Raw genomic sequence first — 15,442 nt, 5'->3', positions numbered from 1 at the left:
TAAATCGATACCACAAGCTATCTTGACCATGCCTACCACCAATAATAAATGATAAAGGGTGAAAAAAAGGCTCGATTCGATAAAAAAAAAAATTATTTTTTAAAGATTAGTTGAGTTAGTATTTGAATTACTAGCTGTCCGAACAGATGCAGTTGGATTAATTCAAATTAAAACTTTATAAATGATGACATTCCAACAATTTATAAAGACTAGACGATAACAATTGAGGGTGAATTTTAATTTGGATATTATTGGTTGATGTATAAATTATATATGGAGTTTAAATTATGAACTTTTTATTTATATTAGTTGATGTATAAACTATATCCACTCCTGAACTTAAACTTAATAATAAATTTAATAAAAGCAACAAGTTTTCAATCATATTATTATTCTTAAATTTAATTATTATATTTTAATTTTTATCACCATAACTATTAAACTTTAATTTTTATTAAAATTTAATCTCTTTCGAATTTTACGTTACATTCTGTTAACAAAAACTAACGTAATATTCTTTAATATAAGTGTCAAAGTTACTTGATCTTGAGATTTAAATTAATTTTAATATTAAGTGATTTTAGGATATATACAATGTTAATTTTTATTAATAAAATTTGACAAAAAATCAAAAGAAAGACTGAATTGTAACAAAAATCAAAATCTAACGGTTGTGGTAACCAAAAAAAAAAAAGTACAATGAATAGTTTGCTATAAATTACAAAATTTAGGAACCAACACAATACTTCGTTGATGCAGAACATAACATCTCTCTATCTACCTTTCTTTCTCACTTTCTCTCTATTTCCCAGTGTCCAAACAGAGCTGAGAAAGCAGTGGCAGCAAGTGCAACTGTGCAAGAGAGCTGTTCCACCCTCATTTTCCTGCTCTCTGCTCTCTTTCCCTCATCTCAACATATTTACAACCACACAACACTAGCCAGTGCCCAGTAGCAATAGCACTATCAGATGGATAATAGTACTGACACTCGTAGCATGTTAAGTAAACAAAAGAAGAGAATCTCAAGACAGAGCATGAGAGAGACCCCCAGATCACATTTAACTATGAAAGACAGAGTGTTAGAAAGATGATAGAATGCCCCTAACTTCCTTTTCTTTTGCCCCAAACTTCTTTATTAACATGTTCCATTGCTGTTTTATGGCTATGGTAGATTTACAATCAAGGGAACCTAGTATCATCCTGAAACTCGAAATCGGTTTCAAGCTTTGAAGCTGATCAGCTCGGTTGTGCCTTTCTCCATCTCGGTCACGAGCAATCAGCGCATGAGCCTTAGTTGTACGTGCAGTTCCCTTCTCTTTTATTTAGTTTATGGACTGTTTCATACTGTCAGTTTGATACTGAACATATATCAATCAGTTCAGCACCATCTTTGGATGAATATGTCACCTATATCAACCACAAATGGCCATATATCGAAGAGTTCAGCCTTCGATTGTGGGGGGAGAAGGAAACACCAATATTGATGGGATAATTCAAATTAGTAAGAGAATATAGATGAAATTTTTTTCTGGGAGAAGAACTTATTCTTCCAGGGCTACCGGTTAATATATGCAAGAAAGTGCTTACAGAATAGAAAAAACAAAGGATAGAGAAGAGATAAGACAGTTACCTTCAAGAAAATTTGCAACAATATGAGTAGAATTGTTATGAGTTCTCATGCTTCAGGGTTTCTTAAAGACTGTGGACTGATGAAACAGTACCTCATGCTTCTGCTTATGCTTATGGATGCAGACAAACTTTCACTTTCATCAGACAACTGAACTATACCGATTCAAGAATCTCTTAAGCAGGGGCGAAACTACATATGTTTGAGGGTGGGCAATTGCACCTCCCCTCCCAACATATAAAATTACCCTTGCCCCCTTGATGTTGTGCATACAAATTATTATCCCCTCTAATACTTGCCCCCCTTGAAATAAAAAAGATAGGGGACAGTTAAGTAATGCCAAAAAAAAAAAAAAATAGTATACAAACTTGAGACTTGCCCTCCCTAACCCAAGGTCCTGACTCCGATGTTGCTCTTAGGCCATAGTTTTTCTATTCAATTTTCATACTTCCATACTAAATTCAACGTAACCCAATCGTCCATTAACAAGAATAAGAATGTTAGCTTGATGAGAAGAAAATATTGACCATTTGCTTAATATGCATCTTTACTTCATCAAATAATCAGTAGTGTCTCAAAAGAAGGGTGTCACTGTCCACAAAAGAATGCCAATTGTTACACAGCAACAACAACAGCCACCACAAGCCTTAACCCAGCAAAAGAATACCAGTAAAAGAAAAAGAAAAGCACTGAAATATGCTAAATGAACAAAGCTGAAAGAAGAAATCTATAAATCTTTATACTGCATGTGAAAATAGATGCAGCATGAAAGTGTAACTAAAAAATTGCCACATTGACATATAATAATTGGCATGTAGAAAGGTTAAACTACTGTTTTATAAAAGGTCTCTCTTTAAGAGTGTTCTTGGAGAAGTTGAAGAGACTAATAAGATTTGTTGAACTTGTTGCCAAATTCTATGAAATCCTTGAAGAATTTTAATAATTCAATGGACTAATATGATTCATTGAAACTTTTGTCAATTTTGACATTCCTTCAAGGAGCCCCTAGTTTGCAGGTGATCAACTGAAATTTGCTGTGTGCTCCTACCAATCAATTATCTCTTTCATTTAGTTTTAGAATTCAATGCATTCATTTTCTTCTTTAATGAAGAAAAAGAAGTCCGGAATAGCCATACACCACATACAAAAAAGATTTCCTAAAATATTGTAAATAAATTATGAAGTTGTTATTCAACAATAAGTTACAAGATATATTACAATTTTTACCCAACACAAAAATATTCATACAAATGTATGTTAAATGATATAAAATAAAAAGAATAAAAAAAATGTGCAACGCACAGGTAAATGGCTGATGTACATTATAGGCATGAATTGTTCTAGATGAATTAGAAATCATGAAAGGAAAAAGATTGTTATGGTCGTATTCCTGCACCTGCCTGTATGTTTCTTCTAAGCGAACCAACACATATTAAGATTGCATTTTCCAGAACTTCTGGCATCAATTCAAAGAGTATAAGACGTTTGTAGATGTACTGAGAAGTGAAAATAAGATGTACACAATTATCCACTACTTGAAGGAGATAGAGGACTTACCATGAATGTTACAGGAAATTTCCTACATGATCTCAGTACCCACAGGATCCACAGAAAAATGAATGGGAAGTGTTTTACTGGTGATCGATTGGAATTTGGAGCTCCACACCTACATTTTCAAATTCAAAGATACTTCAGATTCCAATCAAGAATAATCTCTTCCACATGATAAAAGACTGAATAACTGATAAAATCCAAAAGGTTTTGAATTCAAAAAGATAAAAACGTTTCAAGTATTATTTTAGTTAATCCTTCAGAATATTTTCTAAATGTCTAATATATTCATCCAACTTTGTCCTTGCATACACATAATTTCTGTATTCTGGAGAATTTGTCAAATTTGATAAAATTAGAACAAATAGGAAGCCACAGGAGAAGAAAGTTTAAAGAAATGAGCAGTTCTATCATTAGTGAACTTCAAAAATTAAAAATATATATATATATATATATTTGCATTTTCTTGATTAGCAATCCTAGGCCATTTCTCAAAATTAAAAAAATTTCTACACCAACAGGGACCTGCATCTAAACACATGTAAAAGTAGCCAAAGTGAGGCAAGGCATGCACCATAAGAAAACTAGAAACAATTTAATAAACTCAACAAAGAAACTTGATTTTGAATCTAGGAAAAAGGTAAAAAGGCTCCTTACATCTTTGTATTCTGAACTGTTCATAAACATCTCAAAAGCCTCAACTGTGGAACAGATAAACAATTAGCAGTTGGAAGAATGGAGTTGACCAATATTAGGATATCACATAGTGCGAAAGAGCTCACATGACCGAAATCGTATCACCACTCCATGTGTATATTCCTTACTGGTTTGATTGAAATTTGAACCTAAAATTAGAGTAATAACAGGTGGAATAAGTAAAATAACAAGAACTACCTTCAGAAGAGAGAAAAACAACTCCATGTCTTTAATACACAAGTTAACTGGACATGCAAAGGATGCAGCCTAAGTCACTAGAATGTCCCTTAAGAAATCAAAAAAACATCTTAAGCCATGTAATTTGTTTATGAAACAACACAATGAATGATTAATGCAACTATAATCAAGTGGCACATGGAAGAAAGAACTATACAGCTCTAAGCATCATATTCGATACTGTACCTCTTTCTTATTTGCGTGGTAAGTACCAATTCAAGTTTGGTGTGCTATTTCAAATTTATAGAGATGTCTACTATATTTTTAAAAATATACATATACTTTTTTTCATAAAATTTAACCTACATAATATAATACTAGGTATTTTACTGTTTTTAATATTAAGTTATTATTCAGTAATAATATATCAACTTTAACTTAGGATTTAAGATTTTGTTTTGTAAAGTTTTAGTCCCCTTTCAAAAATGGAAAAGAAGATTTTATATTTCTAACAAGCAAAAATTAAATTGAAAATTTTAATTTTATGTCACAAAAATAAAATATACATATATAAAGAGATATAATAATGTAAAACACTTTTCTTGGACGAAATAATATAAAACACTTTTGATGGCTTAAAAGGAGCTAAATTTTTAATAAAAATAGAAAAAAAAAATTAAACACTACAAATATTCAATTCAATCTGGTGCAACCTGAAAATTTACAATATTGGGCAGTATAAGCGGGCAAGCAAGCCAGTGCAAAATATGCTTAACGTTGTACGATTTTTATATGACATGGTTTGATGTTTACAAATATTGAAAGACCAACTCTGGTAATATACAGCCAGAAAACCTCAACTGAATTTCAGAGATTCTCAGTTTATACCACCTTGAGTAGCTTGGACAACTAAGGATGGAAATTCCATTGTCAGTTTTGCCAGAGAAGACAATGCATCATCCACAGACCTGTCAGCTGCACTCTCTACAAATTTAATGAGAAGAACAAACTCCACACCATAGTTAAATTCCTGTCAGTAAAAATAATTTATCGCCCTTCAGAAATCATAAACCAGCAAACAGATGCAATCTAAACCATGGTCCAGGGTATGAAATGAAAGTAGAAGACATCAGTCATTGAATCCGAAACAGATAAAAGAACCAAAATTTAATTTCCAACAATTAAGGCCAGGATCTCATCTTTGTTTCAGGCCCTAAATGCTTTCTGAACTGAGCCATTAAGATGGTATTTTTTTCCAGTGTCTAGATTGCGGAATATACTTCTTAAAAATTTGGTTTCTCTTCATAAAGGCACAATCATAGGCAATGCTACAATTATCTCATTTTATATTCCATTCTTGAGAAGCAAGCCTCTTAAAAAGCAGAATGAAATTGAACAGATTGATAAGACTTTATTCTAACCTCTCCTTTCCGAAATATAGGTAGGATGTCATCTTCGACTTCAGATTCATAATCAACATTTATTAGCCCCTGTACATATGCAGCGAGTATAAGTCCAAAAAACTGCAGATGCATAACACATAGGTAAAATAATGACGTAAAGAAAACTGGAAGAAATGAAATTCAAAGGAACTGTTCTGGTGTTTACATGTTGAGCATACATGGCAGTAAGGATTTACATAGTCCTTGAGAACTCCCAAGTAGAAAGGATTACTGTAAAACTTTGTGAGGTCATCCTTCCTTTGGAAACGCATATAGAAAGCATGGGTGTAATTTTCAAGATTCCTATCAGAGATACGACCTGCAAGAGAAAACAAGTCACCTCAGTTCAAATGACACTTGACCACCCAATTTGTTATGCACAAACCCAATTCTTGAAGCTCATTCATTTAATACAAAATTGCAGACTAGCTCTCCAATTGCTTAGGAAGAGTCATCCAGAAACAAACAAGCACCAAGGTCAATTTTAGGAAGAAAAGGAAAGGAAATATCCTCTTGAGATATTGAATTGATACAAAAAGGAATTTTCAAAAACCAAGAGTATTAAAGGAAAATAACAACCTCAGATGTTTTCCAAACAAATATAGAACAGATCACTACAGGAAGTTATTGTTGTTGGAAATCCGAATGATGAACAAGAAGATAAGCAGCCTTGGCCTTGTGATAAAGACGTGACAGAAGGAAGATACATCAACAGAAGTGCTGCCAGAAGATAGAGATAAGGAGAGCTTAAAGATTGAGGTGATAAAGAAGAAGAGGCTCCTAGATAATAGGAGAAATTTTAGGAGCCGAGATTATAGAGATAATATACCAAAATAATTGGGAACAATAGTTATCCTAGTAGCTATATATCTATACCAAATTCAAAGTTAGATAGAGTTCTAATCTCTTATAAAGTAGATCAGCAACATACTTGTATAAATATAGGATTCATAATTCAATACATGGTATGATTGATATTTTTCCTATAATTCGTTAAACCTAAGATATCCTACTTAGGTTTATCCTATTTTGTTCAATTGTTATCCACAAGAGATATATAGTTATACATGATTGGAAAGGGACGACAAAGAATGGCTAAGAGCCACTAAGGATACATTTTTGTCACTTGGTATCAACTAGCAGGTCAAAGTATGTAAATCAAAAGACCAGCTCTCAAGCAGAAGTAGGTCTATATCATGTCTAATTATTTACAGAGCTAGAAGAAAGCAGTTCACCTATTGATACTGCCACAATGCCCCCCATCTGATATTGGGATGTATAAAGATAATCCATCATGTCCTTCTCTTTCTCATCAGATAAACCCTCCTTTGCTTTGAGTAGACATACATGTTCAACAACTTTTCTGAGACAATTGTTAGCTACAAAAATAGGACAATATAATAATCTGAAATTTGACTGAAAAGACAAGTTTTGACTGAACATTAAAGCAGCAATAACACAAACATCTAACAGAAGTCAATGATAAGGTATCCAGGAATGTTGACAAACGCAACAGATCTAACCAGCTAGAATGTAGATGGTTGAAGTAAATAATTGACAGTTATGAGAAAGGGAACATTGGCAACTTAACTATGCAAGCATTTCTTAATTACATTTAGGATTAAGAAGGTAATATGACAATTTAGTTGTTCCTTGATCCTCCATTAAACTCTCTTGAACCTAATTATATTAGAATTTGGTAATAACAGTGTCCATTCTTTATTGTGAAACATAACATTATTAATTGGAGAAAAAATTCCATCCAATGATTTAGCAAAAAAAAAAAAATTCCATTCTATGGCGTATCACAATTCAAAATATTACAGAAATGGAAGTATACAGCTATTGCTAATTACTAATCTCTACACTCTTCTTTTAATGATGGCAATGAATCTTATGTCCAACTTTTGTCATAGCAGACACCAGATCAGCAAATTCAAGCAATTAGCATAACCTCACCACAGGAAAAGTGTTTGAATCTTATGCTATTCTTCGAAACTTACATATTCAAGAAAAGACTATAAGAGGACTGGAAGATCAGTGTTCACAGAGTATGGTGCACTTTTAATGTTTATGAAGTCTTAGATGGCACCAAAGAAATATTGTGGGAAATAGTTCAAATGGTATACTGATTTCCAGCTTTTGCACAATGTAAGTGGCCACCTAGGACAATCATTCTGACAGTCTAAGAAAAACCCTAGGGCCTGTTTCGTTAGAGAAATTGTTTTCCAGTTTTTCACTTTTTACTTCACAAAACAAATGGAAAACACCCCAATAGTTGGTGTACACTTGAGAAGAGGATTATTTGGATGCAAGTAAACTGAGTCAACAACCTAAGTCATGTACTTGGTTTTGGTTGTATATAATGTAAATTATTCTGTAAATATTGTAATATAATGCAAATTTTAGCTGCTTCTCATGAGACTCGAAGCATTTGCCCACTGCAAAGTTTAGCAATATAGTTTTCCCTGTAAAAAGTGTTCAAGCTGCCTTCACAGTTTCTACACCAGATTTACATTGGAGATTGATTAGGCACAGACCTGAGAATCAATTGAGGGTGTTAATATAGTTTACTAGTAATCAGTTATTGCCAAGGAAGACTCATTTACTAAAAGGGTTTGAAAATTTCACCAATGATACCCATTGTCTTGGTCAAGAAAAGATTGTGCCGGTGACCATGGAAAGAACAAGCACAAGCACAAGTAAATGCAAGCTGGTCAAGGTTGCCAAAAAATCAAGTTTTGGGGGGAATGTCAATAACAAATGCTATTATCCTAAAATTAACCAGCATAAGAGACAAGGAAGAATTTTCCAGCGTGATATGAATTGAATAAAAAGGAAAATCTTCCAGTTGTATTATCCTAAAATTTACCATTGCTCCATGAGTCTGTTCATAGTGTTGTAATACAAACAATAATAAACATATAAAAAAAAAACAACCAATTTCTCAAAGCATTTATTCCAGTAGGTGGGGTTCTTATAGATATAACAGAAAAAATAAATAATAAAAATAGGACTTATTAAACATGTTATGGAAATGAAATGACGCTGTATCCGTGCATCATATGCAGCATTTGGAACATGTCTACTTCATTTTCTAGCAAAAAAAAAATAACAAAAGAAGTAGATACATTCCAAGATATTAGCAAAATCAATGCATTGCTCCATTTTTCTTGTTCTCCAGATTGCATCTTAAGGTGTTCCTAGACCAGTGAAATCATCCTACCCTAATACTATGTCCAAGAGGTGTCTAATGGAACTAGTTAAATTCTTCTTGGCTGCTATTTTTCTGGATTTTCCAGCAAATGAAGTTTTGTGTTGAGTCAGCCTTTGAAATGAGCAATTAACTGAAAGAAGGAAATCAGATATATAAGCACGTAGTCAAACAAGCCCAGGAAGATGTCAACTGTCAATTTTTGTGTTGATTTTCCTACCTAGAATAAAACACAGCTTAAAAGACAGATGAAATGGTGGCAGGATGTCAATGTTACAACAAACCAGAACTCAGAGACCGTATCCACCTTGCTCTACGCAAAATAAAGGTCCATAATATGGCACACCCGAACTGGCTCGAGTACGAGGAAATCAAGTATCCGTGTGAAAAGATAACAGTTCAAGAGTAAAAAAAAACACCTTTTCCTTCCCGTATAGACACTTGAGCTCTGCCCCAGAGAAGCTGAAACCATGGCGCATCCGCTCTTCATTTCTGGGAAACGCACGCGCATAATTCCGCCCAATTGCGATACTGGTAAAAAATAGTGAAAGAAATAAATATGGAACCAAATCAGATACACGAATGATGAAGGGCCCGTGGATAATCATCCAAAAGAGTAACTCTACCTCGACGATTCCACGCCCTTGTGGCTGAGTAGAACACGTCCAACCTCACACGCCAAGGGCGCCACTCATTCCGTGTGGATTTCAAGTCGCACACTGGATAATTCAACCAAAAACAAGCAGAATTGATGAAAACGATGAAGAGAACGACTCTTCGTTTGGTTGCTGAGCAAATGGAAATGCTCCTAAGTGTGTTGTTTCCCAAGGAAAGACAAAACAAGATAAAATTTTCATAACTGTATTTGGTTTCTTATTTTCCACTAGTTTCTTAGCAACCAAACGGAGATGATTTCTTTCAAACAGGAAGTGAACTTACTTGCGGAGGGTGTCCTTGCAGACACTAGGGTTCTTGGAACAAAGCCATAGGAATGGAAGGCATGAGCTTGAATTAGCATTTCAGTCGTAATGATGTTTACAGAACACACTCTCTAGGCAATGCGAGAGAGAGAGAGAGAGAGGAGCAGAGACAGAGAGATAGGGGATTTGAGAGAGAGAGAGAGAGCGCGAGCGCCAGCAGAAAAACGGGTGGACAACGATCAACATGCCCGTTTGATTATGAATTCGGGTCGGATCAAGCATTTTGGGCGGAATAGGATCCTATTAAATATTTTAAATTAAATTAAGACCCCGTTAATAAACGAAAAAAATTTCCTCCAAAAATAATTTTTTCATTTTTCCTAGTTTGGTATCAGAAAATAAGAATGTCAAAAAAAAAATAATTTTTCAAAAATAAAATATTAAAAGGTGAAGAGTTTTTGAGAAATGAACTTCTCAACTCGAAAAAATGAGATCATTTTTTAGAATTTTTAATATCTTTTCGCTTCTGTTCAAGCTCTTTCTTTATTTATTTACATCGATCACACATAATTTGACTCAATTTATTTAAATCAAATTGAATTGATTAACTTAATTTGATTTGATTTAGTTTAAGTTTTTTTAAGTATATATTATATGTTATATAATATTTACCAAAACAATATATCTTGTAAATAAAATCTATTTTAATGATATATTTTTTAGCCAATTTTTGTTTTAATTTCTCATAAAATTTTGAATTTTTATTTATTTTTTATTAATTCAAGTAATTCTTATATGATTCAAATCAAATCAAATTATAATTGTATGATTTAATTTGGTTTTTATAATTTAATATATACATTTATATTAAATTTTAAAAAAATATTAAAATAAAATTATACTCGAAATGACTTAGCTTGCAATCTTTGCTACTGACGTAAGAGTGATTAGGGTTGGCATCACTGATGGAGACAGAGACAAAAATTGGTGGAGAAAAAGAGAATGAGATATTTTTACCCATAAATAATAAATTTTATGATTCATAATTTGTTTTTTTTTTTTCATTCCAAACATTAAAAGTTAAAATTGAAGAAAAATTTTACAAAATTTTGTAAAAAATCTATTCACTCCAAACAAGAGTAAAAGTGAAAAATAGTCGGTAATCACACAAAATATTCTTTTATGAAATATAATATGTCAATGCCCCTACATAAAAGATGTGGATGGAAATATCGAACTAAATCAAGCTAGGCTTCGTTGAGCTTGAGCTTAGCTTGGCAAATTAGTTTACAAGCTCGAGCTAGGCTCAGGCTTAATAGAACCTGTTGGCTTGGGTACCAGCTTAGATCCACTATAAATATTTTTAAAAACTTAATATGTAAATAATTAATAATTAATAACCTCAAAATCAAATCTAATAATTAACAAATATAGCGTCAACTTGATAATCAACCAATAACAATTTCAAATTATAATAAATTAAAGTTTGATAATTTTATATTAAATAATAAATTTATAAAATTATAAATAAATTTATTATTAAATATATTTATAAACAAACTTGTTTATAAATTATTTACGAATTTTTAATTCAATATATTTACGAGTATCTAATCAAACATTTCACAAGTTTTAATAAATTGAATTTTATCAAGTTTAAATTTAATTTATTTATGAATCAAGTTTTAAATTTAAATTCAAACTTAATTAATTCATCTTAACAAACGAATTGGAAGAAATTTTTTATCAAACTCAACATCAAATTATTCACGAATAACTTCGCAATGAGAATGGATGAGATGCCCGCATTTGAGTGGGCTGGGACACAATGACCGTACCATGGTGGCACTGAGGAATGGTTGAGATACCCACATTTGAGTGGGCTGGGACATAATCACCGTACCATGATGGCAATGAGGAATGGATGAGATACCCATGTTTGAGTGGCTGGGGACATTTCCCTGCGATGGTGGTGTCCATTATGCGTACAAGTTCATGAAATTATGTTCTAAAAGTGGTTTGAGGTATTGTTGTGGATGAAGCATCAAACGCTGTCGTCTTATTGGAGGGTAATTTTGGCAACCTCAGCAATCTACGTAGACGGTTGATGGACGGTCACTTTGCAACCATCAAGGCCTCGTCTCTTTGATATTCGGCCTTTCTTGATTGTCCTTGCTCTGTCCTGTCGCCCCTTGCTTGTCTTTTCTGCCATTCTGTTAATCGTGTTTTATGATTAACCAATGGCCATCGATGCTATCTTTATCAATCTTAATTCCAACCGTTCAACTCTCATATAAATGGAATAGTGTCTTGGAATGATAAATCAGATGAGAAATATCGCTGAAAGAAAAGAGGAAGAAGGGAGGTTGATCGGTTGTGGGGTTCTTTGAGTAAGTTCTGGTTTAACTTGTATAGACTCATTTTTTTCATTGTAATCTCTAGTTCTTAGGTTTGCTTCTATATGTATTTGTTGATTGTGAGGCTATTTTGTTAGAAGAATAATTGATGTTCAGTCTATTTGTTCGGATCTTTGTAACCTTACTCGATATAGTGCAGTGAGCTCTTTCTTACTAAGCTCAACGTGGACGTAGCCCTTTGGGTGAACCACGGTAAAATTTCTGGTGTCCTTTTCCTTTATTTCTTGTCTGTTTTTGTTTTGTTTAGCGTACTGTGGCGTAAGTGTGTTATTGATTCTACTGAATGTATTAGGGTTCTGAATAAGCCATTTATTTTTCTGTTCTTGTTGAGCCTTCCGCTTGGTCCAACAGGTATCAACATTAACATAACAATATATCTATCCTTAATGAAATTATGTTCTAAATGTAGCTGATACAAGTAATAATAAGACCATAATTAAGTCCAAATACTAGATAATTTGTGTATCGCCCCAGATAACACATATCTCCGCCTCCGCGCAATCATGCATAATGTCATTGGAAGGAAGATGCATGCATCTCGTCGAAGTAGAGGCCAGAAGGCCCATCATCAGGCAACAACGCCAGCATCACCGGACCTCTCGCGCCTTCTTCCGCCGTCAGATTCCCCGTGTTGTGCGACAAATCAGTCTTGACAAAGCCGGGATGGACACAGTTAACCCGAAAACGATCGAATCTCCTCGCCAGGACCCTCGTATACGCGTTCAGGGCGACTTTAGACATCCTGTAGGCCGATGCTGTGGTCGGCCAACCGTTGGCCTGCAGCTTGTCTTCCTTAAAGTCCCCGAGAAACATCTGCAGGATCCTGTCTATGGTGTCTTCACTTAGGCTGTCGACATCTTCGAGCTCTGCTCGAACCCTCTCGTTCCCGATGAGCTGAATCCAGAAAACGAGGGAAAGTGATCTAGATCTCATCGTGGGTATTCTATCCAAAGATTAGAAAGATTCTAGAACGTGGAGTTACGTACCCTCAACAGTCCGAAACACGAGGAGACATTGACTATTCTGGGTGATTCGGAGAGTTCGAGGAGAGGAAGTAGAGCTTCACTCACTGCTTTTGTTCCATAGTAATTGGTTTTAAGACAATCTGTTGCCTTGTCATATGTCTGCACCGAGAATCTGTTCACCAATTCGGCATTCTCATCGTTCACCTGCTCAATTTGGTACGTTTTTGGTTGCATATGAGATGTTTATATTGTTCGGTGTAATTAAAGTTGCGGAAGCTTACAACGCCACCCGCAAGAGTATAGGCTTTGAATGCTTCCTCGTCCATAAGAAGTCCACTTTCGGCTGCGTTATTGACCTGCAGGCGAAACGGTCACAGATAGAGATGATTGATGAACTAAAATTTATATTACGGTTTACAGATATCGAGATTTACTAAGATATCGAGTTTTCCAAACTCGGTGTGCAGGAATCGTGCTAGGGAGGCGATGCTAGCTGCATCATTGACATCGAGCTGATGGGGAACCACATTCGACAGCCCAGAAGCCTTAAAATCTTCGACAGCTCTGGCACCCTTCCTCTCATCTCTTGCCGTCAACACGACGACGACCCCTTCCGACGCTAGCTGCCGGCATATCTCCAGCCCAATCCCCTTGTTGCCCCCAGTAACTACAGCATACCTGAACACAAATCGACATGATTAATTAAACTCCGTCTCAATCTAGCTAGCTACAATTCAGTTTTTAGAAGTTGATCGGTTCGATCAGCTTCTAAAGCATTGCATGGTTTTAGAAGGAAAGAACACAAAAGCATGGAAACAGAACCTTTGAGCCTCTGAACTGGTGGCGTTGGCTTCTTCCATGCTTGGATTGGAAAACACAGGGATTAGAGATGCCATACGTGTGGATGTATATATGTTACATTTGAGAGACAAGGTGGCCACCTGTAGGCCTCACAAGTATAGGAATACAGAAGGACTAGATATTATCATTTCTTGTGTTTTATTTCAGAATTTTGAAATTAAACAATGTAATGTAACACATATTGAGTCTCATAATTGTAATAAAAACAAATCTAAGGATTCTAGTTAAACTACAAGTAGTTGAATCGCTCGGTGTCTAATTGCCCTAACGGTATTTTTGTAACCTTATCCATTAATAACATGAGATTCAATATTTATTAATTAATAACCAATTATGACATATATGAATTAAAAGATTTTTTTCAATTTAGGGTATGGTAGTGTGATTTTATATGAACTAAAAGGTTTTTTTTTTAACTAAGGTTATGGTAGTGTGATCTTTTTCAAATTTTTTGAAAATAGGAGACAAGTAGGTCATGTTTTATAATACATTATAATTTGTTTTACGTGAAAAATTCAAAAGATTTTCAATCAACGTACAATTTTTGATCAAAATCATTTCTAAAACCCATATGTTGACATGTCCTTAACTTAAGTGAACAGTAAATCACAAGTCGATTAGACCTCTCGAATAGACGTAGATTACATGTTACATTTGCCCTCAAAATAAAGTAGTTATTTATAGGATTTAGAAATACAGAAACACAAAAGAATCAAATATTACTATTTATTGTGTTTTATTTCATTATTTTGAAATTAAACAATTTGTAGCTACATATTCGAGTCTCATAATTATAACAACAAACAAAAAAAATTAAAGATTCTAGTTAAATCACAAGTAATTGAATCGCTCCATATTCAGTTATCTTAACGATATTTTTGTAATTTTATTCACTAATTACAATGAGTTTCAATATTTATTAGTAACAAATAATCATAACATATATGAATTAAAACTCTTTCCTTAAATAAGCATATGTAGTGTGGTCTTTTTCGATTTTGGTGAAGACAGAAGTTAACTAAATTATGTTTTATAATATATTATTATGAGCCTTGTTCAACTGTGCTCATAGGCTGCTGTCTTTGGTCTTGATCTAACTCTGCATGCAAATAAATGTTAAAAGTCACTTAGAAGGATAACAAGGGTATCGGGGTTCGAAATTTAGCGACGATTAGTGACATTTATTATTCGTTTGTTGTTTTTGTGGAGAGAGGGTCTTGGTGCGCCCTATCACTCATCTGAAAGTCCTATCCACACGAGATGAAGGGAATTTATAGGGAAGATAGCTATATCTCGAAGGAAAATGCTATTGGTACACCCATTTTGTATATCTTGAGCTACAAAATGGGGTGTTATGACAAAAAACCCCTCATGAGGCGCATAGAGGTGCGTGAGGCGCATGGAGAGGCGCAGGGTATTTTGGTCATAATACCCCTTGTGTAGCCCAAGATGTACAAAAATAGTGTACATGTAGCATGGTTCTATCTCGAAAGTTTACTTTAAATATATATAGATTAGATCCGCATTCAAATTTATCTGGGCATGTATTAGGGGGAAGGTCATCACCCTTTG

The 15,442-nt window shown here is 34.0% G+C and overlaps 2 protein-coding genes across 6 annotated transcripts; both read right to left on the bottom strand.

The window, feature by feature from the left end:
- Positions 1-936: 936 nt before the first annotated feature.
- Positions 937-9,835, bottom strand: LOC127812658 (uncharacterized). Of its 5 annotated transcripts, none has more exons than XM_052353146.1 (11): positions 9,647-9,835; positions 9,334-9,426; positions 9,127-9,238; positions 6,729-6,856; positions 5,673-5,812; positions 5,473-5,541; positions 4,940-5,081; positions 3,961-4,023; positions 3,836-3,879; positions 3,185-3,293; positions 937-1,407 (listed from the first exon to the last, which is right to left on the bottom strand). In XM_052353146.1, exons 1-10 carry the CDS (start codon positions 9,723-9,725, stop codon positions 3,207-3,209), a joined length of 957 nt encoding a protein of 318 aa, XP_052209106.1. In that variant the 5' UTR covers positions 9,726-9,835; the 3' UTR covers positions 937-1,407; positions 3,185-3,206. The 5 variants fall into 5 exon arrangements, with proteins under 5 accessions (XP_052209106.1, XP_052209104.1, XP_052209105.1 ...); XM_052353144.1 differs by lacking the exon at positions 937-1,407 and adding an exon at positions 1,416-3,083; XM_052353145.1 differs by lacking the exon at positions 937-1,407 and adding an exon at positions 1,416-3,080.
- A 2,569-nt stretch (positions 9,836-12,404) lies between these two features.
- On the bottom strand, positions 12,405-13,945 carry LOC127812657 (salutaridine reductase-like). The gene is made up of 5 exons (XM_052353143.1): positions 13,832-13,945; positions 13,444-13,687; positions 13,291-13,365; positions 13,031-13,213; positions 12,405-12,938 (listed from the first exon to the last, which is right to left on the bottom strand). The coding sequence occupies exons 1-5, from the start codon at positions 13,903-13,905 to the stop codon at positions 12,558-12,560; spliced, it is 957 nt and encodes a 318-aa protein (XP_052209103.1). The 5' UTR covers positions 13,906-13,945; the 3' UTR covers positions 12,405-12,557.
- Between the last annotated feature and the right edge of the window lie 1,497 nt (positions 13,946-15,442).

The sequence above is a fragment of the Diospyros lotus genome, chromosome 11, assembly GCF_014633365.1.
Source record: "Diospyros lotus cultivar Yz01 chromosome 11, ASM1463336v1, whole genome shotgun sequence".
Classification (NCBI taxonomy): domain Eukaryota; kingdom Viridiplantae; phylum Streptophyta; class Magnoliopsida; order Ericales; family Ebenaceae; genus Diospyros; species Diospyros lotus.
Note: the sequence above shows the minus strand (reverse complement) of the source record. Positions and strands in the feature narration are given on the sequence as shown.

Coding starts and splice junctions, on each gene's coding strand:
- LOC127812657 (XM_052353143.1), bottom strand. CDS start 13,905: ATGGCATCTCTAATCCCTGTGTTTTCCAATCCAAGCATGGAAGAAGCC. Junction 13,688..13,831: donor ACCAGTTCAGAGGCTCAAAG/GTTCTGTTTCCA, acceptor ATTTGTGTTCAG/GTATGCTGTAGTTACTGGGG. Junction 13,366..13,443: donor TTGGAAAACTCGATATCTTA/GTAAATCTCGAT, acceptor TTTCGCCTGCAG/GTCAATAACGCAGCCGAAAG.
- LOC127812658 (XM_052353146.1), bottom strand. CDS start 9,725: ATGCTAATTCAAGCTCATGCCTTCCATTCCTATGGCTTTGTTCCAAGA. Junction 9,427..9,646: donor TGCAAGGACACCCTCCGCAA/GTAAGTTCACTT, acceptor TGAATTATCCAG/TGTGCGACTTGAAATCCACA. Junction 5,542..5,672: donor ATGTAAATCCTTACTGCCAT/GTATGCTCAACA, acceptor GCATATGTACAG/GGGCTAATAAATGTTGATTA.